Source organism: Salminus brasiliensis, chromosome 7, assembly GCF_030463535.1.
Source record: "Salminus brasiliensis chromosome 7, fSalBra1.hap2, whole genome shotgun sequence".
NCBI lineage: Eukaryota > Metazoa > Chordata > Actinopteri > Characiformes > Bryconidae > Salminus > Salminus brasiliensis.
In genome coordinates this window covers 1,726,283-1,744,063 of record NC_132884.1, presented here as the reverse complement: position 1 = coordinate 1,744,063, position 17,781 = coordinate 1,726,283, and the positions used below count along the sequence as shown (strand labels likewise).

General features: G+C 40.8%; 2 protein-coding genes across 2 annotated transcripts; both read right to left on the bottom strand.

Annotated features, from left to right (window-relative positions):
• Nucleotides 1-220: 220 nt before the first annotated feature.
• On the bottom strand, nt 221-5,567 carry LOC140559379 (membrane-spanning 4-domains subfamily A member 4A-like). The gene is made up of 6 exons (XM_072682870.1): nt 5,358-5,567; nt 4,058-4,168; nt 2,224-2,379; nt 1,961-2,074; nt 1,605-1,685; nt 221-307 (listed from the first exon to the last, which is right to left on the bottom strand). Exons 1-6 carry the CDS (start codon nt 5,565-5,567, stop codon nt 221-223), a joined length of 759 nt encoding a protein of 252 aa, XP_072538971.1.
• Nucleotides 5,568-9,127: 3,560 nt separating this feature from the next.
• LOC140559779 (membrane-spanning 4-domains subfamily A member 4A-like) lies at nt 9,128-16,189 on the bottom strand. The gene is made up of 8 exons (XM_072683397.1): nt 16,127-16,189; nt 14,776-15,045; nt 13,291-13,401; nt 12,173-12,229; nt 11,221-11,355; nt 10,725-10,838; nt 9,603-9,683; nt 9,128-9,271 (listed from the first exon to the last, which is right to left on the bottom strand). Exons 2-8 carry the CDS (start codon nt 15,022-15,024, stop codon nt 9,164-9,166), a joined length of 855 nt encoding a protein of 284 aa, XP_072539498.1. The 5' UTR covers nt 15,025-15,045; nt 16,127-16,189; the 3' UTR covers nt 9,128-9,163.
• Nucleotides 16,190-17,781: the final 1,592 nt, after the last annotated feature.

Genomic DNA, 17,781 nt, shown 5'->3' with positions numbered 1-17,781 from the left:
GTTATTTTATTTCAAGCAACACTGGAACATTTATATTGGTCCATTCTTTTGAAAACTTGAGAGAAATGCTTAAAAAATATTTTAAAAATAATAACAATTAAAGTAATGCAGATAAAAGGTAAAAAGAAATTACTTCAAAGATTACAAAGAGAAATTCTGCATCCTTTAACAGCATGTTCGACCTTCTGACTCTTCTCTAGGCCTTCTTCTTCCATCATTCTCAGTTATCTGGTTTGTCAGGTCTTGTGCTGTAAGCTGGAGGTGGGCTGTTCACGCTTGAGTTGGGATTTTCCATGTTAAACACACCCTAAGAAACAATAACACAAGTCACATGTTAACATTTCCTCAGGAAGTTGACCGAGGACATCCACGATCTGTTAGGAGAAGCTTTGTGTGACAACATTTAGCATGACAATGGTGTTACATTATCATTAAGTTCTTTTTGAGCCATATTTTGATAATAAACAATAATAGTTTTGTTGATAATAATGTACATGATACTAATAACAGTATCTATGGCTCATACAAAAGAACTCTAAGGCAAATTTTAAAAAAGGCCGGTTGTCAAAGTTGTAGCGTTCAGCAAGATCAGAAATCAGAAGACAGGAAGAAAGTTAAAGTCAGTCTATTCTAATCATTTATTTTATAATAAGCCAACATGAATCTACATCATGATTCCTTAGCAGACACTCTTCTTCAGAGCGACTTCAAAGATCCTCTAATCTTAGACTCTACTAAACACAAGTCAATATGGAGACCATAATACTCTTCTCTTCGCCTGAGTACTCTCAGAAGAGGGGGTTTGAATCTGATGACCTGGGCAGCAGCTACAGGAAGCCAGTGAAGAGAAAACGCAGCAAAACATCTAACAAGAAATGCGAGCTACCATAACGACTGCAGGAAACATGGACGCCGTTGGGTCCGTTCCCTTCCGTTCTATAGAAATTAAACCAAAACTGTCCGTCATGTTGTCGAATTTGCAACCAGAGGCTGGAGCCAGACTCTCCTGCTCGTTCGGTAGACCCGCCCTCTTCACCCAGACCGAGCCTTAGTATCTCAGACCGTCTTCATTGAGCTTCCAGCATAGACGCAGAGCGGATTTCCCTGGATTCCCAGTCTGTCCAGTAAGTGGACGCTCCAGCAGTAAAAGTGCAGCTCATGGAAGTTCCTCTACAACTCAGCTCCTCCATGTACTGAACAGAGAGGGGGCGCCATGCAGGTCCTGCAGACAACCGGTCTCTTCACTCTTAATCATGTCCTTTAGAAAGACAGTTATTTATGGTGCCAAAAATGGCTCTTCTATAGCACCCTTCTAAGAACTCTTTGTAGAACCCTTATATTTAAGAGTGTAGCCTACATTCTTAAAAGTATAAGTTTCTTCAGAATTTTGAAAGGTTTTTTAATTTGGAATTGTGAAGGAACCTCTTAAAGAACTTTCAAGAAAAGGGTTCCTTAAAGATTCCTCAAAGCACCTTAAGAGGTTCCTCCAAGCACTGCTGGCCTCCTGTAAAGAACATCAAATGACTTATGTGCTATCTCACAGTCTTAGGGTTCTTAGGGTTCTCAGGGTTAAGTAGGCCCTCATGCTGAAAGGATTCTCTTACCTGCTGAGCGCTCTGTGGATACAACGGATTGGCCAATGAATAGCTTGCTGCCTGACTTGGAACCGCAGCTACAACAGAGCCCTTCAGTACAGAAAGAGGTGGAGATTAAACACACATTTACATCATTACATTCTGATTGACAGTGGGTGGGACCAATTATATGAGGTGAAAGAAATCACTCAAGGTCTTTTGTAGGTTCTAGATACATCACTGGCTATGAATGTAAATGGTAGTGTGAGTGAGGAGGTGTCCCAATACTTTACTTCCATATAGTGTAGTGGAGGTTGTGAAGTTTAAAAGGATTCTTTGGTTCTTTAGGGGACCAAAGTTCATAGTCTTGGTGCTAGCATACTTACCGCTGGGTCACCACAGCAGGTGGCTCGGCATCCAAACACTGAGATGCAAATGGAGACGAAGAACTCAAGCACAGAGAAAAGCAGCATCACTCCACTGATGCCCTTTGACCGACTCTGGTATTCAGTGGGAGACGTCAAAACAGAAATTCTTATTAGCAACAGAATCTGGATAAACACATTAATTACATTGGCCATGGTCCGGTCCAGTCCAGTCGGAATCAATTAAATGTGTGAATTATGACAACAGAAAGAATCCAACACACCATAAGCTGAAGGTAATCCCTGCATTTATCTTTGGTGTCGGGGCCGTAGCAAGGGTCATCTCCTGTATGCACCAGTGACAAGTCCAGTGACAGTAGACTGATGGCTACTCCCGCAGCTACAGCACTGAAGACGTTCATTATGAGTGAGGCCTTCACCTACAGAGCAGAGTGGGTTTACAGAATTACAGCATCACCATTTCTGCAACACTCCTACAGTAAGTGGTGGTGGTTCTCCATCACTGTGTTCATCATTAGAACATCTCCAAAGTTCTCCTCATGGAGTCTAGTATTATTTAGAGTTCTCCTCAGATCAACACCTGGTTTGGTGGTAAATCAGGGCTTAATGATGGTAAATCAGGTGAGCTGCTGCTGCTGCTGCTGCTGATGGAGGTGAACACATCCCTCACGCTGTCCTGGCTGGACTGGGGGGCGTCCAGGAGAACCCTGGAGGAACCGAGCTCTGTTCGTCAGACTAGCTCACCGACAAGATCTCACTGCTTTCTTTCTTCAGAATGAGAAGCTCTTGTTTCTCCTTTTTACTGGATTTATGTTCAGCTGCTTTATCTGATCTGATGAGATCTGGAGCTTCTGCTGTATAAACCCTCTCACTGCTGAGAGAGTTTTACTCAGACTTTGAGTAATCCTGTAAAACTCCTGTATTGTGATGCATATGGTATCAGCAGGTGTTTGCCAGTGTGAGGAGCACATTTTACAGATACTGCATGGCTACTGGATCTACGTCAAGTCGCTACAGTATCAACTTCACAGGGAAAGAAAAAAAACGTCCTACTCTTCAATGGAAGTCAGTGTAGAAAGATTTTATTCCAGGTGATTTTAGAGCATTTCTATTGATCATCAAATTCTGATACACTGTAAAGAACAACTGCCAGATTGATATTATGTCAAAAAAGTGCAAAACTGCACAAATGGAGAAGCGTGATAGTGACAATATGTAATTATGTAACTGTGTATGTAATGTTTGCCTAATTACGGCAGCAACAGCGACTTCTAGGACTGACCCGTAAGAAATACAGACACTGACGTACCGTACAATTATTCAGGTTCTTCTCTGCAGCAACACACAGAGAGCCAGCACTGATGTACTAAACAGGGAACAACACTGACAATTAATTGCAAATATTTACAGAAATAATTAAGATATTAATGCATCTTAAAGCCCCTCCCCCACGTCCAAATTTAGCCCTTCTAATAAATACAATGTGGCAATGCACACACACAGCTTGCTTGTATACTGCCAATAGAATAGGACTCTCTGAAGCACCTCTAAAGGGTTCAGCAACGTGGTGCTATTTAAAGCAGGTCTTTAAAGGATCATCTACAGGGGGGGTTCCTTGGATAGGAAGAACAATTGACCCTGGCAAAAGAAGCACTTCTGCACAGTGGTCTGGACAGGCTGTAAACTGATCAGTGAGACAGGACAGAGCTCTGCCATTAGGGGCTTTAAATGTCATCAGCAATATCTGCTCATCAGATTGAAGCTACACAGGAAGCCAGCATAGACGGAAATGGGCCGGGACTCTGATGAGCTCTCGGACTGCTGCTTTCTGCACTGGCTGTACGTGATTTAGAATAAGACTCTCTATAAACATATAAACCTATTGGCACCATGCCGCCTAATGCCAGGCGTGGGGTATAGAGGGGTACAAAGCCCCCAGCATTGAGGAGCTGTGGAGCAGTGGAAGAACTGTGTTCTCTGGAATGATGGTGGTGGAGCTCCATCCATGTATAGTGTATTTTAATCTCGGGGAGGTGAGCAGGACTGGAACTCACTGGATCTACAGAATCTATTGAACTATAAACAGTAAAAGCCTACCATCAGAAAGGCCCAGAAACAAACTCCAGTGTAGCTGGAAAACGTTGGGAGGACCACAGTGTGCACGATGGCAAACGCCAGAGTTATCAGCCCGTTCATTATTTGGATGGTCTGTGGGAGAAAAATATTGATGTTAAAGCAGTATTATGAGAGATTGGTCATTTTGGTTTGTGGGCTCCCCCTACAGGTGGGGAGTGTAGCCCACGTTTACACCACTGCGGTATATAAATACATGCGTTGAGCGCCCTTCTTTAACAGTATGGAAGGATGTAGGTCATTGTTTAGACAGCAACACTATTGCTCTTTTTTTTCTCAAATGGTTTATTATATTTATGCTTAATAATGATTTGTAAGTCATTAATACACATATTGTAAAAGGTAAGCCCTTTATAAGTGTAGGTTTATTTATTGGAAACCCAGGAAGTAGGCCTCTTATGTTCCCTTTCTTTATTATTATTGTTGTTGTTGTTTTTATTATTGTTATTATTATTGCAACTATGCCCCAGGTAGAATTCTCTGATTCTCTGTACAGTAAAATCATGCAGTGTTAAGTACAGTAAATACTTCCTAGCAATTCTCTCATTTCCTCATTGCAGTTGTTTAGTACCATGTCTATTACTGTCCTAGTATATATATAGGTCACTTTGCATGATGGCTGATAGCTTTGCCCTATTTTCCACTGACCTGATATGTAGTTGATCAGCCAAGTCATGTTCGGTGCCAAAAATGTTGATTGCTTGGTGCTAACATTGCTAACACCAGAAACAATAGAAGTCAATGATCACTCAAATGCTAAAGCATGAATGCATGGCTGAACATCTCAGAACGTCTCTCAATCCACTACCAAATCACATCCTGGTGTTTGTTAAGGTGGCACAGACTTGAGAATTTGGTTACCTGGGCTTTCTCAGGATAGATTCCTCCTTAAATGTGACAGTCGTGAGTACAGGTGCTAGCGCTCCGACGTCTACGGAGGTGTTTTGTTCGTGTTTATAGTTCGCTGTAAAATCTACTGTGTACGAAATTACATTGTCAAGTCTGTGGGACCTTGAAGAAGACCTGGACGTGGTTGTCGTCAGTTGAGAGAACTCTGTAGGCCTGTGTCTATGGAAAGGATTTGGTGGGCTACGGATGTCTAGTTTAAAAAAAGGACTATTTGGATTTTGGATTGGTTTCACTGCGGCATTTGTTCAGTGTTTAGTCTGTTTTACAGCACATAAAAAGCTATTTGTGGACTAAAGACAGTGTAAAACTTGTCCTATGTGATGGATACCATCACTGTGTGAATGGAATTTCTTACCCCCAATGCTTTTGGCTGTATTTTTAGAAATTTCTCAAGTCCGACAGTAGGGACAACCACAGCAGGGACTCCAACATTCGAGACTCCGACCGTAGGGACACCAACAGCAGGGACGGCTTCATTTTGCCCTGTTGCAGTAGGTGGGATTACATGGGTCACCACCCTGAAGCCATTTTTTGGGTTACTGTGCTGTACGTCATCAGTGGACATCCTTCCTAGAGAAACCATCAGTTAATAATAAACACAGAAGGTTTGAGTAAATCCTTTTGATCTGTAATGTGAGTCCATCTAATAATCCAATCTGGACCCTAGATAGTGGTTCCACTATCGTTACCATTCTTGGGTCGAAGAACCCCTCTCTGCTTACAGTGTAGAGGGTGAATATTCTCATCTGCAGTCCCAACAGGAAGTGGATTCAATGAAACAGGACGAGAAATCTTCTTTTTTTTACCTGAAGTAGAAGTCTTCTAAGCTTTCTTCTTAGTGGAGATAGGATGGTGCTGCTGCTACGTTCTACATATTCTTGTTTGTCCTCTTGGCTCTTTTATAACTTCAAGATTTTTGTAACCTTTGGAATCATAATGCAAATAATAGTAAATGCGTTCCAGACTCACCTGACAGATCATATGATGTGAAAATTGCCACGGCTTCTGAAGGCCTGCTTTACTGTTCTCTTCAGTATTCTCTTCAGACTGCTGTAGAAGACTGAGCTGAGTCTGGTCTGAGTCTAGGCTAACTCTGGGCTAGGTCTGGGCTGAGTCTAAGCTGAGTCTGGGCTGAGTCTAGGTTAACTCTGGCTTAAATTTGGGTTGAGTCTGGGCTAAGTCTGGGCTGAGTCTGAGCTGAGTCTGGTCTGAGTCTAGGCTAACTCTGGGCTAGGTATGGGCTGAGTCTAGGCTAACTCTGGGCTAGGTCTGGGCTGAGTCTAAGCTGAGTCTGGGCTGAGTCTAGGTTAACTCTGGCTTAAATTTGGGTTGAGTCTGGGCTGAGTCTGAGCTGAGTCTGGGCTGAGTCTAGGTTAACTCTGGGCTAGGTCTGGCCTGAGTCTAGGTTAACTCTGGGCTAAATTTGGGTTGAGTCTGGACTGAGTCTAGGCTAAGTATGGGCTAAGTCTAGGCTGAGTCTGAGCTGAGTCTGGTCTGAGTCTAGGCTAGGTATGGGCTGAGTCTGTACTGAGTCTGGCCTGAGTCTGGCCTGAGTCTGGGCTAAATCTGGGCTGTCTAGGCTAAATCTGGCCTGGGTCTGGGCTGAGTCTGGGCTGAGTCTTAGCTGAGTTGAGGCTGAGTCTGGGCTGAATCTGGACTGAGTCTAGGTTAACTCTGGGCTGAGTCTGGGCTGAGTCTGGGCTGAGTCTGGTCTGAGTCTAGGTTAACTCTGGGCTAAATTTGGGTTAAGTCTGGACTGAGTCTGGTCTGAGTCTAGGTTAACTCTGGGCTAAATTTGGGTTAAGTCTGGACTGAGTCTGGGCCGGGTCTGGGCTGAGTCTAGGGTAAGTATGGGCTAAATCGGGACTGAGTCTGGGCTGGGTCTGGGCTGAGTCTTAGCTGAGTTTAGGCTTAGTCTGGGCTAAGTCTAGGCTGAGTCTAGGCTAAGTATGGGCTAAATCTGGCCTGAGTCTGGGTTAAATCTGGGCTGTCTAGGCTAAATTTGGCCTGGGTCTGGCCTGAGTCTGGGCTGAGTCTAGGCTAAATCTGAGCTGGGTCTGGGATAAGTCTGGGCCTGGGTTCTCAACAGCATCTTACCACAAAGATGACTCTTAAACGGTTTATACACATATTATAGGAGTTAAAGTCACAGGTGTAGGCCCTGCTGTCGGCTCAGGTTTGGTATCATCTGGGCCCTTGCAGATCTTGACATAGATTGATGGCAGAAGTAGAGCTCACCCTCTGGGCAACTCCTGGGACTGGACCAAACTGGAAGTGGTGGAGAGGAAGGTGGAAGAGAAAATCAGATGTCAGCATCTGAAAGTGCTGAAGCTGAAGAGTGGTTGGAGTGTTAAAAGGAACCCTGGCTGGGAACACTTGTAAGCCCATATATGGTGGAATTACTCTCAATTCTAAAAGTCATGTAAAAAAAACCCCACATATAATAGTTTATTTATCTCAGAAATATTGCTTTAATTCTACACATTTCTGCGTTGCTGTTATTACGATAAACTGATATTAATCTTCACAGCTTTCCCAAAAATAAACAGAGGATAAAAAAATATGGGAAGAGCTTGTGGGCGAACACAGCTACCAAAAGCTACTGTGGCTTTGCTCTCGTAGCAGACAGTAGTCATGTTTAGCTAGCACTAGCCAGCAAGCTTAAGTTTTTATTTATTCATCATGTTCCACCCTGTAGGCTCTAATCTGTTCCGTTACCTTCGGACAACATTTCTCACAACTACAGGCTGGAAAAATGTCTGTTAATGGCACTTAGAGTACACCAGAGAGTGCTGTACTAGAACACAGCGGTAAAAACTAAGGATCCGGCCTTAAAATCCATTCAAATATGCCTGGATCGACCCCCTATCATCAGGACATCCTTCAAAGAACCTTTTTTCAGTTCTATGTGGAACTCTTTTTGTAAAGAGTGGATTCTCCGATTGTTAAAATAAAGAAGTGCTATGTTTACTCACCAACTTTATTTACTTATATTCATTTATTATTGGCTATAACATTGATTATCAATGTTCAGTGAGTTCACCCAGCCTGATTAGCACCTCTAAAGGGTTCAGCAACATGGTGCTATTTAAAGCAGGTCATCTGCAGGGGGGTTTCCTTGGATAGGAAGAACAATTGACCCCAGCAAAAGTGGTCTGGACAGGCTGTGAGCTGATCAGTGAGACAGGACAGAGCTCTGCCATTAGGGGCTTTAAATGTCATCAGCAATATCTGCTCATCAGATTGAAGCTACACAGGAAGCCAGCATAGACGGAAATGGGCCGGGACTCTGGTGAGCTCTCAGACTGCTGCTTTCTGCACTGGCTGTACGTGATTTAGAGAAACCACGAGACTCCTGGCTGACAATAGTGGAACCTTTTCTGGGGCTACATAATCACTATGCTTGAGATCATTACTTTGTGGAGTTTGATTGGATATGAAGGTAAATATTGTCTTTATCATACATCATAGAGACAAAAGTATTGGGACACCTGCTTATTCATTGCTCATTCTTCTGAAATCAAGGGGATTAAAAGAGCTGATCCTGGTTTTGTTGGAGTAACTGTCTCTACTGTCCAGAGAAGACAGCTTTCTGCTAGATTCTGGAGGATGGAGCATTGCTGTGAGGAATTGTATTTGATTGCATACAATGACAAGAGTGTTAGTGACCAACCTCATAATGGTCTCAAGCATAGTAGTGGTCTACATCTGATTGACGGAGTCAGAATCAGAACCGACAGACTTTTTTAACTGAGCATGTGCCACATCTCTTCATCATGAAAATTATGGTTAATTATGGACCTAAAAGGTTAATTATGGACCTAGACCATAGGGAAAAGTTCTGTAGTGCAGCTTCACCACATTAGTAACATTAGATAATGGCGTGGAGAGTACAGGAGGAGCACTTCTTCATTCAGCAGCTTCCTATTAGTGTGAAAAATGACTTTACTGATATAAGAAATCCAAATGTTCTCAACTTTAATGAGGAAGACTTTATTTTTCATCAAAAATTCATCAAATAATGTTAAAAAATGTATGCATTGTAATTCATTATACATCGACCTATTTTTTTAATTATATCCATTTACAGTTTTCAGAAGCAGGGAGTTAGAACGTCTCCAGATCTTCTCCAGGTCTTTTTTCCCTTATTTTCTTATTCTCTTAGTCATCTGGTTTGACTGCGCTCGGGCTGTACGCTGGAGGACTCACTGTAGGCAGGCTGTTGGGCGGGTTGTTCAGATTCACGCTGGAATTCACGTAAAACCCATCCTGTAAAAAAATGCATTGATCAGATATCCATCACTCTGACATTCACATCACACCTGCCATTAACAGCTCGGATCGGATTTTCAGTGTCTGCATGACAAGCTAGCTAGCACACGCAAGGATGCATTACACATTATGATCGGATTAAGATTAGATCCCTCCCCCCCTCCCCACCCCACTAGTTTTGATGAGAACCCATCGTTAACATGAAGGAAATAATACAAGTGTTGATTTTAACCCCCCCCCCCCACACACACACACACACACTTTACTTCTGTTGGGTTTAATATCATGAAAGAGCCCCTCATACTGATTTCCCCCAGGCTTCTCTCACCTGCTGGCCGATGTTGGTTTGGAATGGGTTGGGAATTGAACAGCACACTGCATGGGTCGGAGGCATGGTTACAGCAGGCACCTTAAAAACACAGAGAAATGACGTAACTACTAATTCACTCAGTTTATTAGCCTCACTAATGCTCTCGTCACTGAATGCAATCAAATCCTCACAGCAATGCTTCTCCAAAATCTAGTAGAAAGCTTTTCCTGGACAGCAGAGACAACTGCTGAGCAACTCCATAGCCACCACTAAGCAGCAGCATAGCGACCACCTAGCAACAGGATAGCTAACCCCTGGGATACCATAGCAACTATCTAGCAACCACTAAGCAACTTTATAGCCACCACTAAGCAACAGCATAGCAACAGGATAGCTAACCCCTGAGATACCATAGCAAATTTCTAGCAACCACCAAGCAACTTTATAGCCACCACCTAGCAACAGCATAGCAACCACCTAGCAACAGTATAGCACCCACCTGAAATACCATAGCAAACATCTAGCAACCACTAAGCAACTTCATAGTCACCACAAAGCAACACCATGGCAATCACCTAGCAACAGCATAGCAACCACCTGAAATACCATAGCAACCATCTAGCAACCACTAAGCAACTTCATAGCTGCCACTGAAGCAACACCATGGCAACCACCTAGCAACAGCATAGCACCCACCTGAAATACCATAGCAACCATCTAGCAACCACTAAGCAACAGCATAGCGACCACCTAGCAACAGCATAGCACCCATCTGGGATACCATAGCAACCATCTAGCAACCACTAAGCAACAGCATAGCGACCACCTAGCAACAGCATAGCACCCATCTGGGATACCATAGCTACCATCTAGCAACCACTAAGCAACTTCATAGCTGCCACTGAAGCAACACCATGGCAACCACCCAAGAACAGCATAGCAACCACCTGATACTTTTTTTTTACTACAACCTACAACGTTTTAAATTAAAATTAGTCATCATTTTTGTCACATGGCTGAAACCCAAAGGCTGCCTGCCTCACCTGAATAAATACGGAACTGTGTTCGGATGTGTTCATGAACTCCCGTCATTCCCGAAAACACACAGATTCCGAAATAGAGCGGTACAGCGAAACTCACCGATGGTTCCGTGCAGCAGATGGCTTTGCATGCGAACGCTGAGATGCAGATGGAGATGACGGACTGAAGCAGAGACAAAACCAGCAGCACTCCACAGACCCCAGCAATCTGGCTCTGTTAAACAGCGCAGAATCCAAACAGAAACATCCAATCAGTTCACGGACACAGGTTTGGGCCTGGAGACCTTCTGAAGGGAACATTTCTGGAGATAATGCATGTTCATAAAGTAGCAGGCAGAAGTGGCTGCACCATAAAAACCATAGACTCATTCAGTACCTCCTCTTTAAGAGCTTGAAGGAATTTAAAATTCATATCAAAGTCAAAATTTATATTTTATTATTGTCAAAACTGCGATATGTACACGATATTGAAACTGTGCTACTCTCAGACTCATGTTGCAACAATAAACATCAAACAATTAAATAAACATTAAATATTAAATAACACAACGCATAGAAACCGAACATAGAAATATTAGAATATATTAAATACATACCTGAAAATTAATGCAGAAATAGTAGTCATAGTTTTGATAGCACGGCTCATTCAGAATTGCATCCAGTGCCAGCAAAATGATGGCTGGTAGCGTAATTACAGCGCTGACCACGTTCATTGCCAGGGAGCCTTTCACCTACAGGACAGAGAGAGCTATAGCTAAATGTGTTGCTAAGTGGTTGCTATGGTGCTGCTAGCTTTGTGCTATACTGTTTCTAAATGGTTGCTAATGTGTTGCTAAATGAATTTTTCTAGGCAGTTGCTGGGCTAGGTTAGGTGGTTGCTATGCTACACCACACGGATTTGCTATTTGTTTGCTAATGTGTTGCTAGACAGTTTCTACAATGTTGCTAGATGGTTGCTTTGCTGTCCCAGGTGTTTGCTATGGTGTTGCTAGGTGGTTGCTATGGTGTTGCTAGATTTGTGCTATACTTCCAAAGTGGTTGCTAATGTGTTGCCACATTATTATTGTTTCTAGGCAGTTGCTAGGCTAGGTTATGTGGTTGCTATGGTGTTTTTAGCTTTGTGCTATACTGTTTCTAAATGGTTGCTAAATTAATTTTTCTAGGCAGCTACTAAGCTAGGTTAAGTGGTTGATATGGTATGCCACACATATTTGCTATTTGTTTGCTAATGTGTTGCTATATGATTTTTTTTGGGGCAGTTGTTAGGCTAGGTAGGTGGTTGCTATGATATACCAAGCAGATTTGCTATTTGTTGCTAGACAGTTTCTATGATGTTGCTAGATGGTTGCTTTGCTATCCTAGGTGGTTGCTATGCTCTTGCTAGGTGGCTGAAATGGCTATAATTAAAATCATAGTCAAATATTTCATCTTCAAACTCAAACGTGGTCAGATGTTAACTAAATATTAAATAAATATCATTATCTAGATTATATTTAACATATTGTGAGCAATAACATCCTCATTGCCTGCAGTAACGGCTTCACATACCAAACAGGAGTTGAGGTTGTTCTCTGCTGCAACAGTCAGAGAGCCGGCGATGATGTACTGAAGGGGACAAAACATTACGATTAACTGCTATATGTATATGCTATGATTGATATTTATTTGTATGTTCAATACATGTATTTATATGTATGCATTTATCTACCAATCAAAAATAGATGTATAATTCATATGTTATGCATATGCATCCAATACATGATACTTACATTTATGAATACAATATATATGTAAATATATTTTAAAACATATGCATAATTCATGGTAATGCATCAGTTTTCCATATGGAATTCTACTCCTGCACATTTTAATAATTTTAATGTATCTTAATACATATGATGTTTCTTAAAACACTTTTTTCAAATGCAGTTTTCTGTTTTTATTTGGAATTCAGTTCAGTTGCATGAATATTCAAGTTTCCTACTATTATAACTTTTTCATTAAATGTTTTTATTAAAACTTAAAACTAGGTTTGCACACTGCCAATTCTGCAGTGAAATCACTAGTTTCTTAAAAATCTGAGTAGGGCCCTGGAGGCCTATAAATATTAATTAGAGTGAATGCATTCTTATTCGTGACCGGATTGGGTGTATTAATGTAGAGAATCTCGAGCGAAGTGACAGTGTTACAGTGCTTTTGAATAATATCTGGTGTATTCTGGTAGATTATGCTTACTCCACCTCCTCTGTCTGATAATCTGGCTTCATTCAGTGCTAAATATTGATCCGGTCTAATCCAGGTTTCAGTCAGGCAGAAAACATCTCATTTCTGATCACTTATAATTCGAGATTAATGATCTAATATCAAGTAGGCCGAGCTTTAGGTCTGAGGTGTGCTGTGACCATTTGAATGTGAGAATTTAACAGTAATTAAATGATTAAAACGAGCTGATTTAGTTGTTCTATGTTTGCTGGTATTTTTGCAGGTGAAACCTGGGTGACGCCTCAAAGCAGCGGCCTGGTCCCGGCTTTCTGTTAGGACTTTCAAGAACAAATTGAAGAAGATTGGTAGAAAGATACTGGTGAATGAGACCCATTCTGAGCTTCTTCGGGGTTCTCAGAGAGCAGGACTGAGGAACACTGGATGTAGTATTGTAATAAACTCACGATCACAGAGCCCCAATAAAAGATTCCACTGTAGACCGAAACTACAGTGGTGGAGACCGTCAGCACGATGCCAAAAAGAAAGTTTATGATCCCAATCATTATCTGAACTGCCTGTGGAGAAAAAAAGAAAATAGATTGTATAGTTTAATCTGTTATATCATTGCCGTCATGCGAAAACCTTGTATCTCTATGATTTAACTTTTAATAAAAGTCAATATATCATGAAATTCTGACAATAAAAAAAACAACGTTCAGATTCAGATTCTGTCAAAAATTGAAAATGACAAAATAGTAGATGCAAGGCTTTTGTGTGACAGCAATGTTATGAAATCTAGAATTTAAGCCTTTATGATGGTCATTATCACTGGTTTCACGTCTCAAACTGTTCAACAAACTGGTACAGACATGCTGTTGATACCTTATTTGGGATGTCTCTTAATGTTATCTACAGATGTTCAACTTATAAAGTTTCCTAGTGAAATTTAACTGAGAATTTTGACAGTAAATGTGTATTTTGTGAAAGCAAGGGCACTTTAATCCTGTAAGTTGAATTTTATGTTAAATTCAGTAAATAAATAAGAATGTAAAAAAATAAAGTCACATTATATTTTTATATCTAAATAGAAATCAAATTAAGGTTCATACTATAACTCGAATCTTTATGGCAGCTTCTAACAAACAGCTCAGTTTGTGGTCAACTAATCGTATCGTGGCGACCGTATGATTCCCATATGACAGCAAATCTTATCAACTTGTTTATTAGGGTACCGGTATCTAGTTCACTGGCTCTTGACTCTTAATGCTGTGGGAGTCTTGGTTTTATTGACCTGCTGGCTTAAATTATCCCTTCAAGATTCCTTAATTATTAAACTCTAAGTTCAGCTCCATGTTCAGCTCCTCCTCTGCTGCGTTCTCTCTTCACTGGCTTCCTGTAGCTGCTGCCCAGGTCATCAGATTCAGACCTCTGACTCTGGTCTACAAAGCCAAGACTGGACCAGCCAGCCCCTCCGTACTTGATGGCGATGGTCAAAAGCCGATCTGCACCAAGAGCTCTTCCAGCTTCAAGTACGGCTCGGCTCGACCCGCCATCCCTTAAGATCCAGGAAGACGAACGTCCAGACTTTTTTCTGTCCTGCACCAAAGTGGTGGAACCACTCGGAGTCCAACGCTCGCTGTCTTCAAACCCAGACTGAAGACCCTCCTCTTCTGAGAGTACTCAGACGAAGAGAAGAGTACAATGGTCTCCATATTGACTTGTGTTTAGTAGAGTCTAAGATTAGAGGATCTCTGAATTTTAGTCTATTTAAACTAGCTGAAGTTCTTCTTCAGTAAACAGTTAAGCTTTTTCATAAGTCTCTCTGAATAAATGCCATAAATATAAACTATTAATTTGATATTCAGTAAATACAGCGAATAAACAGCTGCACATTTACAGTACAGGCCACTATACTCTGGAAGACGCCACATGTGAGTAAAATCTCTTACCCCGACTACTTTTGGATGGGTTTTCAGAAATTTCTCAAGTTTGCCTGGAGGGGCCGTCACTCTGTTCAAATACACGCCTGGCACGACACCAGGGCCCATGAAATTAGGGACCCCAACAGTAGACACAGTTGGGAATGTGACAGCTGGAGCAGGCCCAGCTCCACTTTGCCCGGTTGCAGTTGGTGGGATGACATGGGTGACCACCATGAAGCCATTTCTTGGGTCGTTGTCCGGTACAGCAGCGGACATCTTTAATGGAGATGTATTCACCTGTAAGGAAACATCAGTTTCAGCTCAAATCACTGATATCACTGATATCACTGATGTCACATTCTATTAAAACAATGTTTTGGGGCTAACTATCAAGACATATTCATATTTGACTGTTTATTTTGGTCTTTTTCATATTGAATATTGAACTGTAGCACCTGTTACTGCTTCCTTACAGAGCTTTACTGCTGACAGATGCTCACTGACAGGGTTGTTCTTTTGTAATATTGACCATTGGGCTAGATTTACCCTAATAAAGGATTAGTCATCATTACGTTAAAAAAAAATCAGGATGTTTTGGATGAACTGGTAGGATGGAGAATACTATTAATAAGTAAATTAAAATAGGAGAGCAAATGCTTTTTTTACATTTTAAAAGCTACAAACCTATGTTCTAATATGTTTACCCTTTCACAGCATCCATAATCGAAATGTATTTATGATTTTAAAAATAAATACATAAATATCACCACTGTCACACAAAAACCTTGCATCCCTAAAACAGCAACTTTACAGTCAAAGGACAAAAAATGTCTAACTTTCAATGGAAGTCAGTGTAAAAAGATTTTATTCCAAGTCATTTTGGAGCATTTCTATTGGTCCATTCATCATAAACTTGATGAACAATGTATAGAACAATTGCCACATTCACATTATAGAAAAAATAAAAAAATGGAAATATGGAGATATAAAGGTTTTTGCGTGACAGCAGTGATATGACACCCATAAAATATATTAAATATAACATTTTTGTTATAACATTTTAATGTAACATTTTAATTTTTGTTTTATTAAAATCTAATATTTAAAACAAAGAAAATCAGTATGATTAAAAAATATTTAAAATAATTGAATACATTTTATAATAAAAAAAATAATACATTTTATGATTAAAAAATAGCCCTGCTTTAAGACTATGCATGTTTAAGAATAGCCTTTATGATCTGTAATAAATCATATACATTAGGTATAGGACGAAATCTTACACATACAGGATATACAGATAACATACAGATAACATTAACAATAAATATAATTTATGAAAAAATGAGAGCCACATAAGGGTTTTTCCATTTTTTACCTGGGATGAATTTGGTCTTTCTCTGTGGTGGAGATCTCGGGGAGCTGTGTGGCGTCTTCTCTTCTGTTTAGTTCTGTTGGCCTAGTTATGTAAGCTGCTCTGTTAGTGTGACCTTTGGAATCATAATGTATGTGAATAGCTTCTAAACACACCTCACAGCTATTACAGGACATCGATCATCACTGCTGGTAAATGTACTGTTATCAGATCCACATACACTCTGTGACATACACTCACCATGGACATGAATCTCAAGGCAATGTTGGGCTTTCAATAATCTTCTTCTGGGGCAGAATGAGTGACAACATTCACAGATCAGCCATAACATTAGTACCACTCACTGCCAGGAGAAGTGAAAAACATTGATTATAGTTATCTACAGTGGCTCCTGTCAATGGGTGGACATATGAGTCAGCAAGTGAACGGTCAGTGATGAAGGTGTTGAGGCAGGAAAAATGGACGAGCGCAAGAATCTGAAAAACTTGATGACTGGGTCAGAACATCTCCTGAACATCAGGCAGGTCTTGTGGGGTGTTCTTTTCCAGTATGCAGTGGTCAGTACCTACCAAAAGTGCTCTGACAAAGGACAGCTGATGAGTCATGGAGGCCCCGCCCACCTCGCAACTTACAGAACTTAAAGGATCTGCTGCTAATGTTGGTCTCGGTGCCAGATACCACAGCAGGACACCTTCAGAGGTCTTGTGGAGTCCATGCTTTTAAGGTTAGATCTGTTGTGGTGGCACAAGGGGGACAGACTCAATATTAGGCAGATGGTACTAATGTTATGGCTGATCAGTGTACACTAATAAAATAAAAAAAGAAATAATGATAAATAAAAACAAGAATTTGATACAGAAGGGTTTCTTTTTTTATTTTCTGAATTCAACACAGGGTCAAATCTATAAAACTACAAATTCAGCACATCTATCATTTCCAGCAGAGATCTGATTGGATATCTGACCCCTCTTCTTGGTGGAACTGCTCAAATGCTATTACATGTGTTGGGGTTCTGGTTCGGACCGGGCTTTTAAGCACAGTCCATCCCACAAAAGACTGGAAAGCTGGGATTTTGAGAACACTGGGGTTTGATAGTACCACCACCATGTTTAACAGTTGGTACAGTATTATGCCTGAACCCCCTTTAAAAAATAAAGCTAAGCACAGTTTATAAGAAATAATTTACTGAATGAATTGGTCAATGAATTCATAAATAATAAACAATGGGCATTCATATAATTTTTATTTATCATATAACGTTTATATTATTATAATACTGGACATTCACGGTTTCGATGAGACTGCAGTGATGAATATTTATAGATATACAAAACTCTAAAGATTAGAAGCTGAAAAAAAAAATCAGAAATGAACTTTTAGCTCTTGTCCAGCTCGATGTCTCCCGTCATTGCGAGTCTTCTGGTTTGGGGACGCATTTGCTGTATGGTGGAGGATCTTCTGTGGGTGTGTTGCTCATGATCACACTGGAATGATTGGCGTAAAATAAGTTCTGTGAAAAGATGGATAATTACTTTTTCTGGGTCTCCTTTTGGTGACGATCAATAGGATGCTGCATGATTAGTTATTGGTATTTATTTAACTACATAGCCAAAAGTTTTGGGACACCTGCTTCTGAAATTAAGGGTATTAAAAAAAAG